The sequence below is a fragment of the Filicampus tigris genome, chromosome 4 (assembly GCF_054856515.1).
Source record: "Filicampus tigris isolate MCC_2025a chromosome 4, RoL_Ftig_1.0, whole genome shotgun sequence".
Classification (NCBI taxonomy): domain Eukaryota; kingdom Metazoa; phylum Chordata; class Actinopteri; order Syngnathiformes; family Syngnathidae; genus Filicampus; species Filicampus tigris.
The window spans coordinates 8462501-8485324 of NC_141220.1; the positions used below are offsets into that span (position 1 = coordinate 8462501).

Here is a 22824-nt window from a genome sequence, read left to right on the forward strand (position 1 = left end):
GCTTATTTACAATAATGGCCTCAGCTCCACAAGAATAGTCACATGTAACTTCTCCTAATGGCATGAGGAGGCAAAATGAGGGAATACTAAACCTTTACCTCTGCCATCTTAAGGACTTTACTAAGTCATATTTTAATAGTTCATTTTTGAAAATACAATACTACTTTCAGTATGCAGACAAAACTTGATGCCAAGACACCCAATGAAAAAAATGGTATCTTAATATTCTCTTTTAAAGTACAATACACTGGTATTCTCGAAGTGAGTCCTTTTGAAAAGAAAACCCCAAAACAAATGAATCCAGGCAGCTTCATAATTCTCATCCGTTTTACGCAACAGTTCGGACTCATCGTCACTGACTTCCTCCCAATGCCAAGAGCCTTTTGTAGATGGTTTTCTCTTCAGTTCAAATCAATTTTGCACACGGTAGACCATCTAACTGAATAAACAATCCCCATCTCTCATCTCTTTCCTGTCTCCATTGCTCCAGCAGGTCTTTCACTGAAGGGATGAAAATCACTGCATATCAGAGTCATGTGGGAGCAAGCTGATAAAGCTTGAGTGAGTATGAATAAAAGAATAGAGGTTATAATGACACACCATACTTGCTTCCTTCCCTTATTCCCTATTCAGGTCAGACTGTATGCAGAGTCTGTTGTACTTGACTGCATGAACTGATCTGCAGAACGGTATCAATACCTCTAAATACAGTATATGAGACCTCAACGTAGACCGGTGGATCGCAATTTACTTGTTGAAGAATTCAGAGCACCTTAGTCCCCTTAGATGTCACATTCCTCATGTTTGCAAAGCCTTGTTTTCACCAAGCAGTGTGCTTTGATTTAGTTTGAATGATATGCTGTGACAGAGCATGCTGTCGCAATGGGTGTGTACGTGACTACCATGACAAAGCAGTTAGTATCTTGGCTAAGGGTTTTGGCTTGAGGAAATCACTACCATGCCCATTTGGATGGACCCTTGGGACAGCTGACCCCTGTTTTATCCAACCTGTACCTCTGCTCGGAGTAATACTGTAGTGTATGCATGCGAGGGGAGCAGCTACTGCTGTCCATTGATTAGGTGAGAGACAATTGTCACTTCAGGGACAGAATTAAAAAAAAAATGAAACGGAAAAAAAACACACAAGCAAATTATTCCTGAAAAAAATATGCGTTGTAGCATGTGTGCCAAACTCACATTACATTTCTTTTAATTTCTTCTATATTTGACTCCCTCTCACATCAATACATCTATTTTTTCCCCTTAAAGTGGAAATCCACCCAAACATATTATTTTCTAGAATATGTTCCCAGGTGGCCCACTAGTTGAAACACGGCATTCTGATTAATATTGCGTTTGTGGAATATGAGTTAAGCAGTAAAATTCACCCCTTTTTAGCCATCTCAGGGGGCGGCCATTTTGTCACCTCTGTCGATTGAAAATGACATCACAACTGCTCAGGGCTCAGGTAACGACCAATCATGGCTCAGCTTCAGAAAACAGGTCAGCCGTGATTGGTCGTTACCTGAGCCCCGAGTAGTTGTGATGTCATTTTCAGTCGACAGTGACAAAATGGCCGCCCCCGGAGATGGCTAAAATCGAGTGGATTAACTCTTATTCCACAAATGCAACATTTATCAGAATGCCTTGTTTCAACTAGAGGGCTTGCATAGAACAAATTCTTGAAAAAAATATTTTGGGTTGACTTTCCCATGATTGGGTTCAGCTGGAGCCTCTTCCTGACTGACTGACTGAGAGGTTGGGGCGTACTGATCGCCAGTCAATCACAAGGCTTTTCTCAGACAATTACTTGTGTGTGTGCCTGTGAACACCATCTCTACCGTCATCCTCACAATCAACAAGTTGCACCGAGAGGCCGGGCCAGAGCAATAATGCCTTCCTTCGCCTGAAATAATTACCTTATGTCTGTAATTTGGAATTCAGGCCAGTCACTCTAAATCAGTTTTTCAACCTTTTTTGAGCCAAGGCAAATTTTTTTTTCATTGAAATATCACGAGCCATACCACTAGCAGAAAATGTTAAAAAGTGAAATTTTGTAGCCTGTGTGGACAATACTGTATAAAGTTGTTCTCATCAAGGGGCCTTGAATAGATAAGTAATTTATAATCATTCATATTACTACACACTCAGTGTGAAACCTGGGCCTGTTTAGACAGAACACAGAGCTGATATCCTGGCAGGAATCGAAGAAGGACACAACAAAGCTCTTCCTCAACAGCTCTCAGTCGCTCTCTGTTTTTGGTTTTCATAGCAGTCGGGCTTGAAAAGCTCAGCTCACCAGAGATAGGAAATAACGACACTGGTGTGCCACGACCAGTGATGCCGGTAACTCATTAGCCTTGATTGACATTTTCAAGCTGTAAATACATTCACAATTTTTTGTGTTAGCTAAAAATGAAAATATTGAGGTTTGTTGCACACTCTGTGCTGTCGACAAAGTGTTATCTAGTGTCAATATCCCAACGTCAAATTAAAAAAGAACATTCAGATTACAACACAGTACGTATTTAAGCGTAAAGAGAATGTCCCACCAGATTGTGTAACTGCAAGAGGTCCCAGATTTAATAGTTATATTTATAAATTAAGTACATAAAAAATGTTAAGTTGTGTCATTACACTATTAATAGTTAATTAAAAACATTTTATTAAATAATGTATTTGGGAAAAAAACAAGTTGCCCATTTATGTTAAGTGAAATCCATAAAAGATTACTAAAAAAAGTAAAAAAAGGTTGACTTTATTTTTCAATGAAAACAAACTATTCTTAAATGTCACTGTTTAAAGGGCCATTAATTGGGCTGAACATTGGTACCTGTGAAATAGTCTGAATTTAAAAATTATTTCGGTGATAAAAATCTCCCCTCTGTAAAACTCAGTAGTGATTTAATGTTTTTGGGTTGTTTTTTTTACTACATTTAGTACATCTGAATGACAGCTAGTGATTGGAAAATGAATCTTCAAATTTGCTTCATGAACCAATTGTATTTTTTAGGGTCCTCCTCTCGGCACTGTTGGTTTAAATAAAGGGGTTTGAGAAATTCAAGCAAGTCAGTGTACTTTCAGTCCAATGTTGAATGGAGACTTCCATCGAAAGGAAAAAACTCAAATAGAATACAACGACTGATTCATGAAGCAAATTTGAAGCTTCATTTTCCCCATCACTAATGACACATATTATCTGTGTCCTATTTTACACATCAGCCTGATTACATTATTGAAGGAAGGAGGCAAGCGATGTCATATTGTTTCCTGGTTTGCTTTTTCACATTCTATTGTCACCTAGTGTCTGAAAACAGTGACCAGTCATCACCAAAATTCATCTACACAGCTCTACTCATGTCCATTTTGACCTGTGGAAATATAAAAGCAATCGGCACGATATTATGGACATTATTGACATTAAATGTGAGCTAATATTTTCACGGGTTGAATTGGACAATCGTAGGGATGCGCATATGAATTTTGGTGGGGATTGGTCTTAGTTTTCAGACATTTAGTGATGCCAAATTTTTTTTTAGACTCCATAGGCATCCCACAGCTAAATAACACCACTGCCACTGTCAAGGCAGCAGTTTTAGCGTTTGGCTGCCGAGGTTAGCGGGAAATTGGTTTCTTACTGGGTAAACATGACACTTTTGTTAGCGGGGCAAACGTGGATTCTGTCCAGCCAGAAATCAAGCTCAGCTCAAGCTCGTGGTGCAGCATGCGCTCGCTGAAGTGGCTGCTTCAAGCGCGTCGCGCGTCAAGTTTGGATAGGCAGCTGTGCGAGAACCTCAGACTTGACTTGATGAACAATTCATCTTATGAAAAGCCTCTAAGAATGCATTGTGTTCGTATCTTGGGGACTAAGAACAGAACACAGATCCAGCATAAGAGAAACTGCAGGTAGGCCTACTCTAAAATGAACATTATCTCATTCTCTTCTTATTAGCCATGGAGAGGCTAATAGTTGTTGTGTTGGCAGTGGTTGAGGTGGGCATAAGTAGTGATGTCAGCATAAATTATGCCGATTGCTTTTTTTTTTTAGTTTTTCTTTATTAGCGATGTGTGTACAATGATTTTGAATGGACTAATGGTGTCTGCTGACTCACACACAGGCATGGGAAGATCAAAAGGGACGTGGCTATATTATTGACCAGAAAAGGGCATTTTGAGAGTACCGTAGTTAGTTATTTGATTATTTCTCCAAAACAAATTTATACAATTGAAAATGCAAGCTAATATCATTTTCCAGATCAAAAATACAGAAAAGTGTTTTTTGAGTGAAAAAATGGGCCATCTCTCTGGATGGTTCCTGAAAAAAAATGCGCTTCCAATTAAGTAACGTGGCAAAACTGGGTGTCATTTTAATTTTAAGCAGGATTGTCAGCATCTGCTGACTCTAAACTATTAACGTAACTTATGATCTAACTAACTTTTAAAAATAAAAATAAAATACAAAATGAAAATAGAGTAAAGTCACTACATTACTTTTTAAAAGCAAATAATCAGTTAAGTTATTTTCCAACATAATTGTGGCAACGCTTGCCACGGCAGAGGGCTTGAAAAACACTGCTCAAAATCAGTAATGCATCAGAGTGTGTTTCTGTAGCCATTGTTCCTTTGTCTGAGCTCTGAGCATCGTCGGTGAAGAAAAGGGCATTGCTGTCCTGGTATTATAATGAGTTTTTAGTCAAAAAGACAAGACAACAATAAGAGGGTCTACATGCAGAATTATCTTTTTTGTTTGGTAGAAGTGTAAAACCATGTGCGTTTCTCACTCCTTGACATATAATAGAACCGATTTTTCTTTCTACTAGCTCCCTTGCAGCCACAGTTTGCTCAATGCATAGAGGGAACAGGCCTGACCAGTTTAGACTGTACAGAATGTCTAGTTATTTAAAAAAAATATTTTTCTGTATTTAAGACTGTACAGCTATACTATACATACAACATATACTAAAGTGTACATCTTCCCATAAAAGACAGAAAGTGAACATTTGAAATATTAAGTGGTTGTTTGCAAGCTACTATTGCTCAGCTGACAGACCTTCTGTGTAAATCTCCATCAGACAGTTTGGAAAAGAGGGTGAATACTTGGTTAAACACAAGACAAATACAGCTTGGTGGGTTTTTACTCGACTGGAAGTCCCCTAGCAACAGGAGGGCTGTTCTCCTATTAGGGATATCGCCATTTAATTAAACACAGAATACACAGAAGTACACTACTACTTTGATTAAAGACACTGGTCCTGATTCCACAATCTTCTTTAGTGGTCTTGAAACGGCATGGCTTAGACTTTTAATTTCATTTGGTTGTCTACAAGTGGATCACCATCCATCTGGGTTGCCTTCCCAGTTGTAGGTTTTGCTTTTAGGAAGGCTAAACATAATCCCACAGAGTATTCACTTTAATTTCTGCAAGTTATTTAACTTTGGATGCCTATCGTGCTGTGGCAATAGAAATTTCAATTTCTACAGAAGCTCCTCAAATGGCATGAACTAATTTGCTTTAACTTGCTTTCCATATTGTTTAACACACTGGAGTAGAGGAGACCAGTCTAAGGCAAAAATAAATCTGGTGCTTGAAGGAAGGTTTTGGAACAAATCATTGAGGCCTAAAGGCTTTCCAATACAATTGATATTTGGAAAGCTAGTCATGGGCAGTACTGTGACGTCCGGTGGTCACCGGCTTGTGAAAGGGATGTTATTTGTGAAAGCTGTGATGCTGTCGTGCGTCTCGATCAGCACTCGTTCAAAGCTCCGTCAGTCATGATGAGCTAACAACAAAAGCACAGCAGAGTCATACACAATCACACACGGCCGAAGACAACATCACGCAACTCGGATGTATGCTGGGTGAATATTATTTTAAAAAAAAACAACAACAACAACAACAACATCAATAACCACAAAAGTGAGGGCAAAAAGAAGAAGAGTAAGTCAAGAAGACTACCACATCAACAGTAAGAGACGTTGGTTTGTTCTGGCAGGTACCTTTGATAATTTGCTCTGTTTACCGAGTCCCCCTCCTTAAAGAGGAAGTCAACCCAAACGTAATTTTTTCTAGAATATGTTCTATGCAGGCCCAACAGTTGAAACAACGCATTCTGATAAATATTGCGTTTGTGGAATAAGAGTTAATACACTCGGTTTTAGCCATCTCCGGGGGCGGCCATTTTCTAACTTCTGTCGACTGAAAATGACATCGAAGTTGCTCAGGGTTCAGGTAACGACCAATCACAGCTCACCTGTTTTCTGCTAAGCCATGATTGGTTGTTATCTGAGTCCTGAGCAACTGTGATGTCATTTTTTTTCGACGGAAGTGACAAAATGGCCGCCCCTTGAGACGGCTAAACACGAGTGCTTTTTGCTGCTTGTATTCCACAAACGCAAAATTAATCAGAATGCCTTGTTTCAAGTAGTGGGCCTACATAGAACATATTCTTAAAAAAAATGTTTGGGTGGAGTTCCGCTTTAAAGTGCTACACTACCAAATCATCAATGCGTAGGTGGGCAGAGGCTACAGCTGTTGAACCCTGCATGAAAGTACAACTAAAAATGCTCCCCTTAATGTTCAGTCTATTACATAAAACTCCGTTCTCAGTCTTAATGTAAATAACAGAAATGCTTACATTTTTCGTGACATTTAGAAAAGATCATGCAGAAGTGTCATTCAAAAATACAGTGGTGTAAAGAGTCTACACACCCCTGTTTAAATGCCAAGTTTTTGTGATCCAGATGTGCACGTTATCATGGAAACTGTTTTGCAATTATATATTTTCACACTTTTATATCACAAAAACCTGGCATTTGAACAGGGGTGTGTAAACTTTTTATATCCACTGCACAAGATGCTGACATTTTATTGCCTATGAGTAAGACAGTGATACCTCAGTGGTACTCATTCATTGTTCATTTCTGCTGTTGACATTTTTGCAATGTGACTGAGCTGTCAGGTGGTCTTTTTACTCTTCTAGCTTTAACAGTTGTATTTGGAAGGCTTGATCTCTGCACCCTTTTTCTTGTCACAGCCTCCAATCAACCTAAAGCCCTTAAGGCCCTGATACACCAAACCGACGTCGGAGGTCGTGAAGCGTCGTGGCGTCTTTAAGTGCCGTCTGATTTTTCTAGTGACCACCGTCGTAGTGTTGTAACCCGTCTCTAAGTGTCTGGGGGGCGTTTATGCATGTTGAATAGGCGTCGCCAGTCGTGACATTTTGGTCACTCTGATTGGCTGTTAGCTAGCAAGTCAGCGCTCGGAGCACCAACGGGAAGTGACAAATGCGGAAAAACAGTGAGCACCCCTCCGCTGCCTTAATCTTCTTACATGTACAAGAGCGAGGGTTGACAATGTAAGTATTTCACAATACCGTGTCAAGAACGTGAGGGTTTACTTTGCGTGGGAGTTCATTGTGAGCGAAGAATATAGCTGAATGCATTGTTTACTTTGTTATAATCCGCCCCCGGCCAACAGCTTTCCGGTTGGATTTTTCTAACCATGAGAAATGGTGACTACCGCCGCTGATGGTATGGAAGGGTATTACATCTTATGCATGCGCAGAAGGTACTTTAATGGTCAGCGTCGCTGTCTGTCGTTGCTGTGTATTCCTCCAGCGTGACGTGCCGACAGTCAGCCGGATACCACAGGGGGTAAACGTCTGTCACTGTTGGTGAACGTCGTTTTGGTCTATCTAGGCCTTTATATGTTCTGTACTCTGAACTAAGCCTGTTATCCTTTGCAACTCCTTTGTACAAGATCACTGCTATATCCTCTGTCGATGTCATTCCTCTCTTACAGCATTCTCTTGTGTTTTATATAGACAAACTCTAAAGGCAGGATTCAGGGGGTGTTCAGGGACAGATAATGTCGGTTGGGCTACTTTATATTCATTTGGACTCGTTCTTGGACAGCGCATTAAAGCAGTCAGAAAATGCACACAGACTATTCCAACTACAGTCCAAGACTACTACTACCTTGACATACTGAGTTTAATTCGTTCCATTACCACGCTTGTAACTCACGACGAATTGGGGGCGGTCATGAGTAGTGAATACTTCAGACTACATTGACCATGACGCTTTGCGCGTGCGAGCGCGCTTACATTCGTATGTATACATTTACGTGCCTTACGCGGAAGTGACTGGAGAGCACAAAAAGAAAATAAATGGTTACCGTGTTTGCACTGCTGGCGAGAGTCGAACATCATTCTTGCCGAGATCTTATTGTAAGCGTTTAGCGAAACGCCACAGTGGTGGTGGGAGGATGTGTATGTATATGAAACATGATTTATTTAAAGTAAAAAATACTTTCACAGAAGGAATTTGTCACTGTTTAACGAGAAACTCCACTACTCCAGTCTAAAGGACAAAACCAATGGCATCGCAGAGTACCGGTAATTTGAACATCATTTTACTTGATTTTTACATTATCATTTTAAATTGAACATTTTATGCCAGTATCCTCCAAGCAGAAGGCACAGTTGTGAGACATTGAGTGGAGGTGAACTGCAAGTTATTGTATTCCACTCTTTAAACCTACCATTTCAATGGTCTAAGTTACACCAGGATATCTGGCATATTTACAGCACAGAATAAACTGTGACACCTTTGTGCATACAACTCCCTATTTGAAGGTTAATGTTATAACACAGTTTAACCTTATACCACGTTCATGCATACAGCAGTGGTAAAACTTGATTTATAGACTGAAAGCAGGGAACTAAATACAAACAAACTGACGAGACATTAAGGCACACCTGGACAAGACACGAGCGGGTGGAGAGAGCTGACTGGTAGACACAAGGAACAGGGTTGATGAATGGCCAGACATGACACAAAAAAAGGTCGCTGGGGAAACATGACAAAAAATTAAACAAAACAAAATCGAATCAAAACAAAGTCAACCAAAATACACGACTGGACACATCCTCTTATGCACATACACAACTAATTCATGTTTAAATTGGTCCCGTTCCATTAAAAAGCACAAAGTACCTTGAAAAGCGCGCAGCTATCTGCTCATCATATTCATGACAATCCACTGTATGCCACAGTGGTGTCTCCAAAAGTCGTCCTCCATACAAATCACGATGTCCATGAGTTGATCAATAGCAAGTCGATTAGCAGGCAACGAGAGACAAAGGTCTCAGGAGGTCATTGCCTGTTTGTTTCATCTGACAGTCTGATCTCTGTCTACCACAAAGCTGGCTGAGTTATTTAGCACAAGAGTGCATATACAATGGCTGACATAGTGTCAATTTTATTAAGATCAACAGGAGTAGAACATTTTCTTATAATCCATCATTTTGTGATACCTTGGTAACCATATATCAAATAACTTGCACTTTGTCTCTCAGCAGAAAGTGGATCGGTAATGTATACAAAACAGTGTCAAATTACGCTTTGCCTATTTGTCACAAAACACACACTGCATACCATATCAGATCGCACTTGATCATATGCAGCAAATATAAAAAGCCAGCCAGTCTCCACTTTTTATGGATACAGGCAAACGAGAAGGATTATGGACAAGTAATTGTCATTCATCCTAAAATTCTGCTCAAATTGTCTTGTTATCGTCCCTGCAAACCAATCTGCTAAAATTACAGAAATACACTTTTTCTTGGTCATAAAATGTAAAATCAGTCTACAGTCTTGTTTGTTTGATATCTTGTTTTGTCTGAAAAACTTGCTTTTTACTTTCCCGCACAAAATCAGCACAAAACATATCGTCGCTGTCCTGTAAAAAACACTTATCTCCAGTTTTGGAAACTTTTTTCATTTTCAGTTAAATGCAATGTCTGCAATGCGGAAACATGATTCATGTAAAAATAAAAAATAAAATTTAAAAAATGGAGATAAGTGTTTTTCACATGACAGCGACGATATGGTTATTTATACACACACATTTAAATATCTCATTTTAGTTAGCTTGTCATACGATTTTAGTGATGATTGATCCTGACCTAAGGTGATTTCCTACAGCAGTGATTCCCAAATTGGGGTATATGTATATACATACCCACAGGAGTGTGCAAATTTAGGGAGGGTATGAGGGGGACAGATTTTTCTTTGAACATGATTTACAGACAAGCTGATTATGTTTTGAGACTGGAATGGAAATGAAAAATAAAGTGTGAGGTGTCATCTTTCATTGCCAATAATTAAAAATGGAGATGCTAAACTATGCAATTTAGTGCGAAAATTGGGTCCTTGATGACGTCAGTAGCTATGGACTTTTATTTTGCTGCAGAGTTTGTGATAGTTCAGCAGTTTAAGGTAAAGATTAAATTTTAGTCACGGTTATGTTAAACATCCATCTATTTTCTACCACTTTTCCTGTTCAAGGTCACCGATGAACTGCCTATATCCCAGTTGACTTTGGGTGAGAGGTGTGCTACACCCACTCAACAGACACAAGCATTCACACTCGCTCACACCTAGATTTCTAGTTAACCAGCAAACATGTTTTTTGAATGTGGGAGGAAGCCGGAGAAAACCCAAGCAGGAATGGGGAGAACAAACCCAGCAACCCCATGCAGAAAGGCTTGAGCCGAGATTTGAACCTTGAAAGGTCATACATGTAAATAGCAGAAAACATACATTTTGCTGCATATTTGATGTCATATACTGTCTGACTGAACATTGTACATCTCAAACAGACATGACATTTAAATGACATTTTAAAATGACAACCCCATGTTCTTCAGCAAGATACCCGGCCACCTTTTGAATGCTGTTACTGGTTTCTTGCTGTACCCAATTTGTCACTTGCAACCTCACGGCAAATCAAACATTGCTTTGTAAGAATTGCTTTAGGGCCGCAACTAACGATTATTTTAATAATCGATTAATTTGCTGATTATTTTGTCAATTAATGAATGAATGAAATTAAAATCCCAAAATCACATTGACAGTGTAGAAATGCAACCTGTTTTGGTCTGTAATAAGTCAGACAATCGTCAAAAATAATGATGATTGTTTTTCAAAGTAAAAGCAAATGTTTTATTTTGATTCCGCACAAAGGTAATCATTCCACTTTCATGGAGAACTACAGAAATTGGATATTTACATCTGAGAAGCTGAAATGCCAAGCATTTGGACATGACATTGGAAATTAAAAAAGGTATCTAAACAATTAATAGATTATCAAAATAATTAACAATTAACAATTAATTTGATAAATGATTAGTTGTTGATTTAAACGTTGCACAAGTAAATTGCTTATTGCAATGCAACATATACAGTAAACTCCTTGCACATTTTTGGGGTTTAAAGAAAATAAATGCCGTATTTCATTGTGCCACTACAAGTTATTACAATGCACATTTCATTTCTTTCTGTCTCTGTCTCTCTCCCACCTATGTTTTAACACATGCACATTTGGTTGTTATTGTACAAATTGTACATGTTTTTGTCATTCGTTTATTTGTGCATAATCTGCTGTATGGTGGAGTAAAAAAAGTTGTTTGACTGCAGCCTAAACTATGCACATGTGCAAACCACTCTCTGACCTTGTTTTTTTTTTCTTCAAAAAATCAGCTGCTTGCATCAGGTGGCGAGAGTTGACTGTTGGGATCCTGACAAGGGAAGAGTATAAATACTAGCCACAAAAGTGAAGACAGCATCAATTACTGAGTATGGAGCTTTGACTCCGGTAACAGATGCCTCAAGCTGTGAAAGACAAACACATACAGCAGTGTGTTTAGGCCTATAGCTCCAGGGCTTCCCTTTTGCCCCCACACAGAGAGGCACCCCAAGGGACTGACGCCAGCTGAGAATGAAAAACAAGGTAAGAGCCCAGCTGACTCTCGCGTACACAGGTTCAGCTGTTTGTCTCAAAAGAGAGTTCAGCATGAGATGTAAATAAAGGCCTCTAAAATGAAGGCGCTTTCCAGGGAGCGCACTGAAAGATGGTTAGACAGGAGACACTGCTGGAAGAGAGCCATGGGTATTGATGGTAAGACTAAAAAAAAAAAATGTCTTAAATAATTCATTGATTATTTAACATTGTTTTGACCGGCTTGCTTCAATGTCTGATGTAATTGAATTTAGCTAGAATAGGATAAAAACTGTATGTTTCCGGTATCATTGATCTTACCCCAACACATCACATGTTCACTTCTCTGCTGAATAATGAGCTGTTAAACTGAACAATGTTGTATTTGGAATAATTCATTTTCATCTCTATTCACTGTGATGGCTTCTTGTTTTCTTTTCCTCTTTACCTCCCAAGTCAATTTCAATGTATTGTGAAATAAGTTTAACTGTCTTCAATTTTCCCCCTGCCTTCACAAAGCCACTTTATGGCTCCCGGGACTCTGATCCGCTCTCCAGCGTAGAAGATGACAAATATAAATGATTGACAGTCTTGCAGGGTTAAGTCGGCCAATTTAGCAAGTTGTCTGTGTTAAAGAAATACAGTCTTAAAGGCTCCCAGAGCAGGAAGACTGCAGATGAGAGAAATAAAGATTTTTTTGGGCACCGTTTCGATCACAAAGTGTTTGTTTCATGCGTTCAATTAATTGGTGTGACACAGCGCTGCAGGTCAGTATTCACTACCTTGTTCAGTGGACTTTAGGGTATTAGATATGTTTTATCGGAATCACATCAAATTGTTTGGCTGCAAGCTGAAAGACGCTTGCGGGGACTAATAAGTAATTGAAAACTAAAATCGTTTTTTTGTATGCTTAAATCTGTCTCTCATAGGCACTTTTCTTCCCATGCTGTTTTTTTGGGGGGGGGCTGTGAAGATTAGTCACCCATAGCTTTTGAATGTATTCTGATCTCGCTTTTCTTCTCATTCCATGCACTTCTCCTCTCCTAGGCTTAAGTCCAATTATGGCAGAGGAAAGCCTGGAGACAGATGGCCCCAGATCATCCATGCCGTCTGAGCTCCACCATCCCTTCTCTAAGTACACTCAGTGGAAGTTTAAACTATTTAGAGTGAGGTCCTTGGAGAAGGCCCCTATGTCCAGTGAGACATCGCTGGAGAAGGAAGCCATGTCAGGGATCTCTCAACCTAACGTTGGTACAGCTCCAAATATACCGTTACTTCATAGTACGGATACAGGCGGTGTTATGAAATTGTGCCTGGATGCAAAAAGCAAGGACATTCCTCAACCACCTCACCAGAGCATGGATATGAAGCTAGCAGAAATTGACAACCACATAAAACACCTCAGGTGATTAATGAACATGAAACCTTTACTTGATATGATGCTATATTTGATCTATCTAATCTCTGATCGTTGTTTTCGTTCAAAGATGTCTGTGCCGTCTTTGTGGAATCCCGTTAAGGAAAATCAGTGGCCCAGTCCATGATGTTCACGCAGTTCTCGATAACGACAGCAAGGACTCCCTACGCAAAATGGGCTGTAAAGCAACAAAATGGACAGAGGTCATCCACAAAGTCTTTCAAGTGGATGTGAGGGAAGACACCGAATCTGTCCATCCGCTTTCCTTCTGCCATCGCTGCTGGAGCACCGCCATACGAGGAGGGGGTGTATGCAATTTTTCCAAGACAAAAGTCCCCGAGTGGAAACCTCATTGTGCGCTCTGCCAGCTATGCTCGCCCAAGAAACAATTACTCCACAAGACTGGCAGAAAGAGGAGAACAGCCACTCCCAGAGCCCAAAGCTTAGTGAAAAGAATCAGGTTGGAGCACAACCACATCACTGTCAGTGGTGAGAGTCCAGTTCTGAGACCATTTGGCAGCCACTATCATGGTGCCGCCCTTAAGATTTGGAGAGGCCCCAGTGTCCAAAGGGAGCACTGGGTGAGGACCATCACACACTGTCAGAAACAACACCTGAGTAGCAAGCTTATGTCTGAGAATTTACCTGTTGATTTCCTCTCTTCTTTCACTTGCATGGTGTGCGACCATCTGCTCTCTGACCCAGTTCAAGCCCCCTGCGGGCACCTCTACTGCCACAGCTGTATTCTGAAATACAAAAACTTTCTAGGGCCTCACTGTCCTGCCTGCAACTTAGCCTGTTCCGGCGATGACCTCATTCCTCCTGCAAAAACTTTTTTGTTAGCCCTGCATTCTCTGCTTTTGCTCTGCCCAAGAGATGGCTGCGGTCTGCGTGTAACACTCGACTCATTTAAAGCTCACTGCGTGAGCCATGAGGTGGAGGAGCAGGATGCGAGACAGAAATCAACGCAACTTGACAACTACCTGATAACCAATAAAGGGGGAAGGCCCCGTCAACACTTGCTATCCCTCACCCGTCGTGCCCAAAAGCATCGACTGAAGGATCTGAAGAACCAAGTGAAGAAGTTTGCAGATAAACAAGAAGGTGGCGACCTAAAGTCAGTGTGTCTGACACTCTATCTGCTGGCACTGAGATCTGTGAATGAACACCGGATGGCAGATGAGCTGGAGGTCACCATGCAAGGTATGTGGCTATGAATCACTCTCTTGTTCAATCAGTGTGCAGCCCCTGAGCACCGAAAGACAGACGCAAACAAATTAATTAGAGCTCATTAATTTCTGCCATAGTCTGAGGGCTGCATTCATCTCTTCATTAACAATGAGTTGAAAAGTTTAGGAGAGATTTTCTGTGCTTTTGAATGGAAAGCTATGCATGCTTGTCCATCTCTCTCTATGAAACTGCCATTGTGGGCCCTTCCTGGATTGCTCCGGCCCTCACTGTCTTTCTGCCTGACGACTGTCATACTTTCATTTTCACTCCCCCTTTGATGTAGGATAACAACTCATGTGAAGGGCCTGTTAGAATCAGAACATCAGCGGCTCTTGTATCTGCAAATGACACAGACAGCATCAGCGTCCCCATTTGGGAATTGAAGCCAGCTGGTGACTGTATTCATCTGTAGCCAATACATCTCATCTTTTCACCGCCTTTATTGTTCCACCCTGTAGCCCATTATGACATTTAGAAATAGGAAGTAGTACATTGGTTATCCATTGGTTTGTGTGCTCTGGACTAGGGCTTTGCAATTAATCGAAATTCAATTAGATTTACGATTATTACACTCCACGATTACAACATTTTTATAATCGTAAAAAATGATTACTAATATGCACTTATATTCAATGCACTACGTTTGTTTGCACAAGGAAATTAGACTTGAATTTTATACATTTGCACCTTTTTTTTATTTTATAATAACACATTTTATGAATTGTGTTTAGTCCAAAAGGAAGGTACTTACATTTATTTTTAAAGTATGAGCTTCACAGTTTGGTACTGAATTATTTTCTTAGTGTCCTCTTATCCTTTGTATTTTCTGTTTTATTTTGCCCCTTTCTATATTTGACTGAAACATTTTAATTCGTCTCTATCTACAGGCCGAGGCTTTGCGCTGCACCCTGCTGTGTGCTTGGCAATCCGGGTCAACACTTTCCTGAGCTGCAGCCAGTATCACAAAGTGTACCGGACTGTCAAAGCCACCAGCGGCCGCCAGATCTTTCAGCCCTTACACACTTTGCGAGCTGCAGAGAAAGAGCTTCTCCCTGGCTTTCACCAGTTTGAATGGCAGCCAGCTCTCAAGCACGTGTCTCCATCTTTTAATGTCGGTATCATAAATGGACTCTCTGGATGGACTTCCACTTTGGATGACTCACCATCTGACACCATCACACGACGATTCCGCTACGATGTGGCTCTGGTGTCAGCAATAAAGGATCTGGAGGACGACATTGTGGAGGGTCTGAAAAAGAGGGGGATGGAAGACAGTGCCTGTACACTAAGCTTCAGTGTCACGATCAAAGAATCTTGTGACGGCATGGGAGATGTCAGTGAAAAGCACGGCGGAGGACCAATTGTTCCCGAGAAAGCTGTTCGCTTCTCTTTCACCGTTATGTCCATTTCTGTATTGCTTGGTGAAGATAATAGGCAGGAGGTTCCGATCTTCACCGAACCAAAGCCAAACTCAGAATTGTCCTGTAAGCCCCTCTGTCTGATGTTTGTGGATGAAGCAGACCACGAGACACTCACAGCTGTCTTGGCGCCCGTGGTTGCAGAGCGTAACGCAATGAAGGAGAGCAGGCTCATCCTGTCCATAGCTGGCCTGCCTCGATCTTTCCGCTTCCAGTTTAGAGGGTCGGGATACGATGAAAAGATGGTACGTGAACTGGAGGGCTTGGAAGCCTCCGGATCCACTTATGTCTGCACACTGTGTGACTCCAGTCGAGTGGAGGCCTCTAAAAATATGGTGCTCCACTCCGTCACACGCAGTCACGATGAGAACCTGGCACGTTATGAAATCTGGCGGACCAACCCATTTTCGGAGTCTGTAGAGGAACTGCGGGACAGAGTCAAAGGGGTCTCCGCCAAGCCCTTCATGGAGACCCAATCCACTCTTGATGCGTTACACTGCGACATTGGAAATGCCACTGAGTTCTACAAAATTTTCCAGGACGAAATAGGGGAGGTGTACCTAAAGGAAAACCCCAGCCGGGAGGAACGGCGCAGCTGGCGGGCAGCCCTAGATAAAGAACTGAGGCAGAAGCTGAAGCTCAAACCCGTGATGAGGATGAATGGCAACTACGCCCGCAAGCTAATGACCCTCGAGACTGTGCAAGTGGTGTGTGAGCTGGTGCCCTCAGAGGAGAGGAGGGAGGCCCTGAGGGAGCTGATGAGGCTTTACCTCCAGATGAAGCCTGTGTGGCGCTCCACCTGCCCAGCCAAGGAGTGTCCTGACCAGCTCTGCTGCTACACCTTTAACTCCCAGAGTTTCGCTGACCTCATTTCCACTAAATTCAAATACAGGTACAATGGCAAAATAACCAATTACCTGCACAAAACCCTGGCTCACGTTCCCGAAATCATCGAGCGAGATGGATCGATCGGCGCTTGGGCCAGTGAGGGGAACGAGTCAGCAAACAAACTGTTCAGGCGTTTCCGTAAGATGAATGCACGTCAGTCCAAAGCCTTTGAGCTTGAGGATGTCTTGAAACATCACTGGCTCTACACATCAAAGTATTTGCAGAGGTTTATGCAGGCTCATAAGGACTCTGCGAAAGCCCTGCAGGCAACCATTGACCCAGCGGAATTCCAAGACACTCTGTCCCAGGAGGTCATTGATTTGTGATATTTTTGGTGAGAAAAGATTTGATTGATTTCATGTTCAAAGCTGTTAACTAACACACTATGTGCTAAAACAAAAACTTGGATGTGCCAACAATGTTTAGGCAGTTGGACTTTATTAGTAATTGTGTGCCTTGGATGGTAACTGTGTAGAAATGGTAGTAAACCGATGTAGCCGCCGGTAACACACGGACTCTCATTCGGCAACAAAAAAAGTTATTTTTTCCTCCTCCAATGTGTGAAGTATGGCTTAGTTTATTGTATTGCAAGGATGTGACATCTTTATGAATTTACCAAGTGGATATTTATGGAAGCAGATGAAAATTGTAAGTCATAGTGGGGGAAAAGTGTTAAGTTGACCATATTTGTGGATTTGTGGTCATTTTGAATGGAGAAAAACACAATCACAGAGAGTTTAATGCTCTTTGTTTCATGACTGTCCTCTGCAAAAGATGAATTTATTGCTTTATCCTGGCAACACCTGAGGGTGGAATATATGCCAGGTCACTTTGAACCCAATTTGATCTTTTTTATTTTGCGCACATTAGATGATACATCATGCTTATTCGACATCTTCACATAAAATAAAGCATATACTGGCTTTTTTCATAGATCATGAAAATGCAGTTTACCAGCAGAGTCTCCAGCAGGGATTTTTCTTGAGCTCGGTATAAAACTGCACTTTTCCTCTTCTGACATTTCTTCATCACAATGGCTTAAGATGGAGGAGGGACAGAAGAATGCTGTGTAAACTAAGTTTGTTGGCAACTTTATTTCTTTGATCGATTGCATTGTCTTTTCCTGCCCTTGACATTTGTGGGTGCGACAAGCAATTTTGTTTTCTCATTTTATTGGATGTTTGATTCCATTTTACTGTCATAAGTGCAACAATACACCAGCGTGGCTGTCACTGGCCTCAACAGACATCATCTTTTAGAATGCATTTTAGGACGGCTTGTCTCGTACTTGTGTTTTGCCCAAATAAATTGCATTTCCAAGTAAATCTGTGATGGATGATTCACAAGCATTTCCATCTTAGCTTTCCTCATTTTCTGTTTGCCCTCTCCACTAAATTACATGTCAGTTTGCACTGACATGACACTTCGCACAAATTACAATTTTATTGTAATTTGATCGTTGAAATTGTTTTTTTGTAATATATGTTTTAATAAAGACAAAATTCAAACTCCCTTTTCAAGTAATTATTTCCCCATTTCAGCATTTCCACTCTTTAAAGCAAACTTAGTTGTACATTTTTGTTCCTTCACAGTTCTTTCGCAGATAGTGAAATTGATGTCATTGTGTTTCTTTTCATACCATTTAGATACACGCATTGAGTAATTGATTTCACTTTTTAAATTAATGGATACATTTGATGTGTATCCTGCAGTTTTTGTTTTTTGTTGTTGTTGCTATTCTGCTCTTTTCAACTGTATAAAAATGATTGACTTAATCTAAAAGAACACTATTTGTCTAAAACAGAGACATCAAGAAGTCAAAACTACAAACCCAGTTTATTTTTTCAATAACATACACACAACAACTCAATTGTTGATTTACAGCATTTGTTTACAGAAAAAAAATAAAATGTCATTCATAATTAGTTCACTGAGGTCACTGAGAACAATTGCAAACAACTGGACAAACAAACAAACAAGCAAACAACATCAGGGTAACAGAAAATTAACAAATTATTATCTTATACACTGTGCTAGATTGCATTTATATAGATCCCTTATACACTATGTCAAGTTGCACACCAAGTTTCATAAAGTCATCAGAAACAATTGTAATTGTATTTCATGACAGTATTGGATTAAACGTGTTGATTAGTTGTGTTGTGTTCTTTGTATTATTAAATACATTTGAGATCTGTTGTTAGTATTTGAATCAGTACAGAAAGTTAGAAGTAAAACGTTTTTAGGATAAGTAACTTGTTTATTTACAATTAAATTTGCTGATTGAGTTTCTGCTTAAAACAAATGCAGTATGTGAACATTTTGACTTAACTTCACACACGAGGGCCATTAAAAAGTAAAACAAAACAAATTAAAAAGAAAAACGCTGAGTAATTTCCATAATTATTATTTGTAGTATCACAAATGCATGAAATAACACTATTACTGATAGAATGTACACTTGTGACACACATTACTTGACTTGACACTTACATTTGATATTTGAGTTGTATCTTTGTCTGTAACATGTTTTCTTTTTTTACTCTCTCCTTCAGGGGTCACAGACTTGGCGCCTGTGGGTATGTTCGAAAAATAGTTAACCAGTGATGGAAAATGTTGTAGAACTGATCATTTGAAAATGTGACCACTGGTTGATCAATCACGAACATCATCAGTGTCTTCACATAAATGAATATCATTATTTATTAATAATAACATAACATGGGACAGGACATTTAAGCAAATTTGTTGTTTCAGAAATGCGTATCAAACTGCTAGCCCTTCACGTTAATCACTACTAAATAAGTACAAAGCTCTCAGCTTCAAAAGGGCCGGTGACCCCTGCTCTATGTGACAAAGACACATTGAACACACGTAAGATTCTCGGCTGTCACTTTACAACCTAAATAAAGGTGTTAATCAAAAAGCCTTCTGAAAACGCCTTTTTTGGTTCTGGACATCTTGAGAGCGGTATGAGATTTCCTGTGTTTAACTTTTAAAGGGCTACGTGTTGGTGGTAAGACCTTTCGAGGTGGAGTCATCTCCTGGTTAGGAAGACCCCCGTGTTCGAGGCAGAAGTATTTTTTGCTGCCCTGGGAGAGTTTGAGGAGCAGTGTCTCAGACAGCTCCATGCACTGGGCATGGACCCAGTGTCCGGCCTCTCCTTTGGAGCAAAAGATCATGGCTGGCCGTTGGAGCTCAGTGGAGTAATACGGCTCCCATGTGTTGACGTCCAACTGACAACCGCGACAGCATTTGATCCAATAGCCAGATTGTGACTCATCGTCCTCATCTTTCTCATTGTACGTATTAACTTCACCCTCACTTCTATCATCCAGCTCTTGAGGCTCCCGACCAAAATAGAGCTCATCTGAATCCTCAAGAGGAGTCGAATTGTCATAATCTGTCAGTTCCTGGCTGCAACCCTGCTGCTCTTCTATGTCTTCTTTGCTGTCGACCTCTTTCTGGAAGTTTACTAGATAGAAGTAATGCATATTGGTTTGGTGCGGCCTGCCCTCACTTGGCACAGCGAGCAGCATACTTTGTTCCCCTGCTGCGCCGCCATACCAAGTTCCACTGTGAACGATATCCGGGGTCCATTTTGGCGGTTCAAGAGGTTCTATGCGAATCCCCTTCTCATCCAGAACGACGGTGCTGCACTCCATTCTTTTCTGAGAGTTTGACCGATATCCTCCTAAGAGAATATATTTGTGAGCGGGGCCTGTGCGAGTGATTATAGCACTTGAGATGGATAGACCAAAGTCGAAAAGCTCACATGACAATAATGGACAACCTTGCAGGAGCTGGACCTGCAGACAAAAGAGCCGAGGTGGTCGGCCGTCACAATTCAAAGAGTGACCCCCAAGGATGTAAACACGATCCTCTCTGGCAAGGGCCACATGGAAAGACAGTCCATCACTGAGCTCTGGAAAAGTGTAAGCAGAACAACAACCAAACTGCATGTGGAACAGGAACACTTGAGGAGGACAGTCAACGACACGGTTCCAGTTCTCCGACGTCCTCTCTTTTGCAGGCATGTAGGACCTCCCGCCGAAAACTACAAAAGCTGTCTTCCCTCTGCTCTGAACCACACTGACCGTGTGGCCATATCTAGCACCGGGCACTTCTCCGACCAGTTCTTCCTCTTTACACCGCAGGGTCAGTTTGCGTTTGCAGCCGCGACTATCCATGCTGAGTGAATAAAGACTTGATGAGATGTCATTGTTGGGGGTGCGGCCACCGTGGATGAGATAACTTTCCGGAAGTCCATCGTGTGGATCAAGGCGGCAAACGGCGGGACAGCGCAAAGGAGGAAGGTATTGGGAGTCGTTGGAGAAAGATATGGCTCTCAACCTGAGCTCACCATGTTTCAAGCGCACACCAAATACTCCTGTTGGACAGGAGCGCTTTGGCCATCCTTTCTGGCCAAATAGGAGAACTTCCCCATCAAGCTGTAGAAGAGAACAACCGGGTTGCAGAAGGCCTTCGCAGTTCACTGGTTGTAATGGTTGCAGAGTCATCCTGGGTGCAGGTGTCTACTGCAAAACAGCACACACACAAGCATTCACGCGCACACACACAGATGTTGTTTTCATCACCTTTTAAAATAACTTCCAACGTAATGACTCCCTGCCTTTTCTTAATAACATAATAAAAACTGAAACTCATGTATAAAATGCGGATGGACATTACAATAAAATTTTAATTAGAATCAACCACACTTGTACAGCTTATTCTGTTCAGAGCAAACTATGCCACAAGTTAATTCAGACTGAATAAAGTTGGATTAATTTGCGTTTACCGAAGCTGCATTCCGAACGATGATGACCATAATAATAATAATAATAATTAGATATCGCATAAGCAACTTCGTTATCCCGTCAATCCTACCTTGTATCATCTTTATAGGCTAACAATGATTAATTGGTTCATTTGTCTACATAACCCATGCTCTTCTTTTGTCCATACAGTGTAATAAATTGGCTGCATTTAATGTGCTACAGGAGCAACAAGTCATTAAAATTGTATCTGCCTAATCTAAGGGTTGGTTCATCATTACTCAAATACAGCTGCCAGACAAACAAAACGACAAAAGGAAACTCTTCATTACCAACGGGGCAAGTTGACTTGTATTTTGAGCATTTCTTTGTTCATGTTCATGCCGTTGTTATATACACTGTCTGTCGCAAAACCTTGATACTAATATACTCAACTGTCTAAAGTAACCATGCAAATTTGTAACCTCACAACTTCCAGTTATTTCCCGATCAATTTTAATGCGCTTACCTTGCAGCCTGGGCGAGGAGACGTGAGTGTTGAGACTCACTTTACTGTGAATTTGAAGATCACTGAGCTCAACCTAATCACTCTTTATATAGTCTCTCTTTGACAAAAGCAGACACTGGCAGTGAGTTTGTGAAGCTTCGTTGACTCACAAACACTTCCAGATCTTGAGGTTAACTGTGTGTGACTGCTGCTCATTGGCGGCACTGCCTGAATGTGTTTAGCAAGTCACTTCGGAGGTACAGCCACAGATCAAATACACCTAAGAAGCTAAGAAAAGCAGCGACAGTCCAAAGTCGTCAGATGTTTAAATGTGTTGAGAGATGCTTGTAAAAAAATACAAATAAAATAAAGCCTTAATGACATCCCTGCCAGAACAAGCAGTCTGTTTGTTAGTCTTTTACTTCCTTACTTTCCACAAGGGGCCACATAGATTAAGTGTGTCATACAAAAATTGCTCTAATTAGGCAACAGCTAAATAATTAACACATGCTGATTATAGCAACAGAGGCCCAAATCACAACCAGCATGAAAATACAATACAGCGGAAAAAATGACCTAAATTATACAGACAATGTATAATGACAGAAAATGAGTCATCAACTCGCGGGAGAGCAGACATATTTTGGACGTTTTCATGTTTTCAATGCCATAACAAGCCACTGATCATAAAATAACACAAAATAAAATCTGTTAACTTATAATGCCACAAAACGCTGACAGACATTTCTGTTTTATCACCTTTAAGAGGATTATTTGTTACATATCATTATGTCATCTTCATTATTAATGCTCAATTTGCATGC

At 40.7% G+C, this 22824-nt stretch overlaps 2 protein-coding genes across 6 annotated transcripts in view; one reads left to right on the plus strand and one right to left on the minus strand.

Moving 5' to 3' along the window:
• Positions 1–7275: 7275 nt before the first annotated feature.
• Positions 7276–18845, plus strand: rag1 (recombination activating 1). Of its 3 annotated transcripts, none has more exons than XM_086028710.1 (5): positions 7276–7355; positions 11545–11794; positions 12830–13187; positions 13270–14402; positions 15317–18845. In XM_086028710.1, the coding sequence occupies exons 3-5, from the start codon at positions 12844–12846 to the stop codon at positions 17059–17061; spliced, it is 3222 nt and encodes a 1073-aa protein (XP_085884836.1). In that variant the 5' UTR covers positions 7276–7355; positions 11545–11794; positions 12830–12843; the 3' UTR covers positions 17062–18845. The 3 variants fall into 3 exon arrangements, with proteins under 3 accessions (XP_085884836.1, XP_085884837.1, XP_085884838.1); XM_086028711.1 differs by lacking the exon at positions 7276–7355 and adding an exon at positions 7625–7653; XM_086028712.1 differs by lacking the exon at positions 7276–7355 and adding an exon at positions 11036–11128.
• Positions 18553–22824, minus strand: part of rag2 (recombination activating gene 2) — a 37819-nt gene continuing 33547 nt past the window's right edge. Inside the window, exons 1-2 of one of the 3 annotated variants that reach the window (XM_086028715.1) lie at positions 22022–22183; positions 18553–21270 (exon numbers count right to left, since the gene is read on the minus strand). In XM_086028715.1, the coding sequence (XP_085884841.1) occupies positions 19651–21255 (1605 nt within the window). In that variant the 5' untranslated portion in view covers positions 21256–21270; positions 22022–22183 and the 3' untranslated portion in view covers positions 18553–19650. Of the gene's footprint in view, positions 21274–22021; positions 22184–22824 lie in introns of those variants that run through there. The other 2 variants (XM_086028713.1, XM_086028714.1) reach the window with 2 other exon arrangements.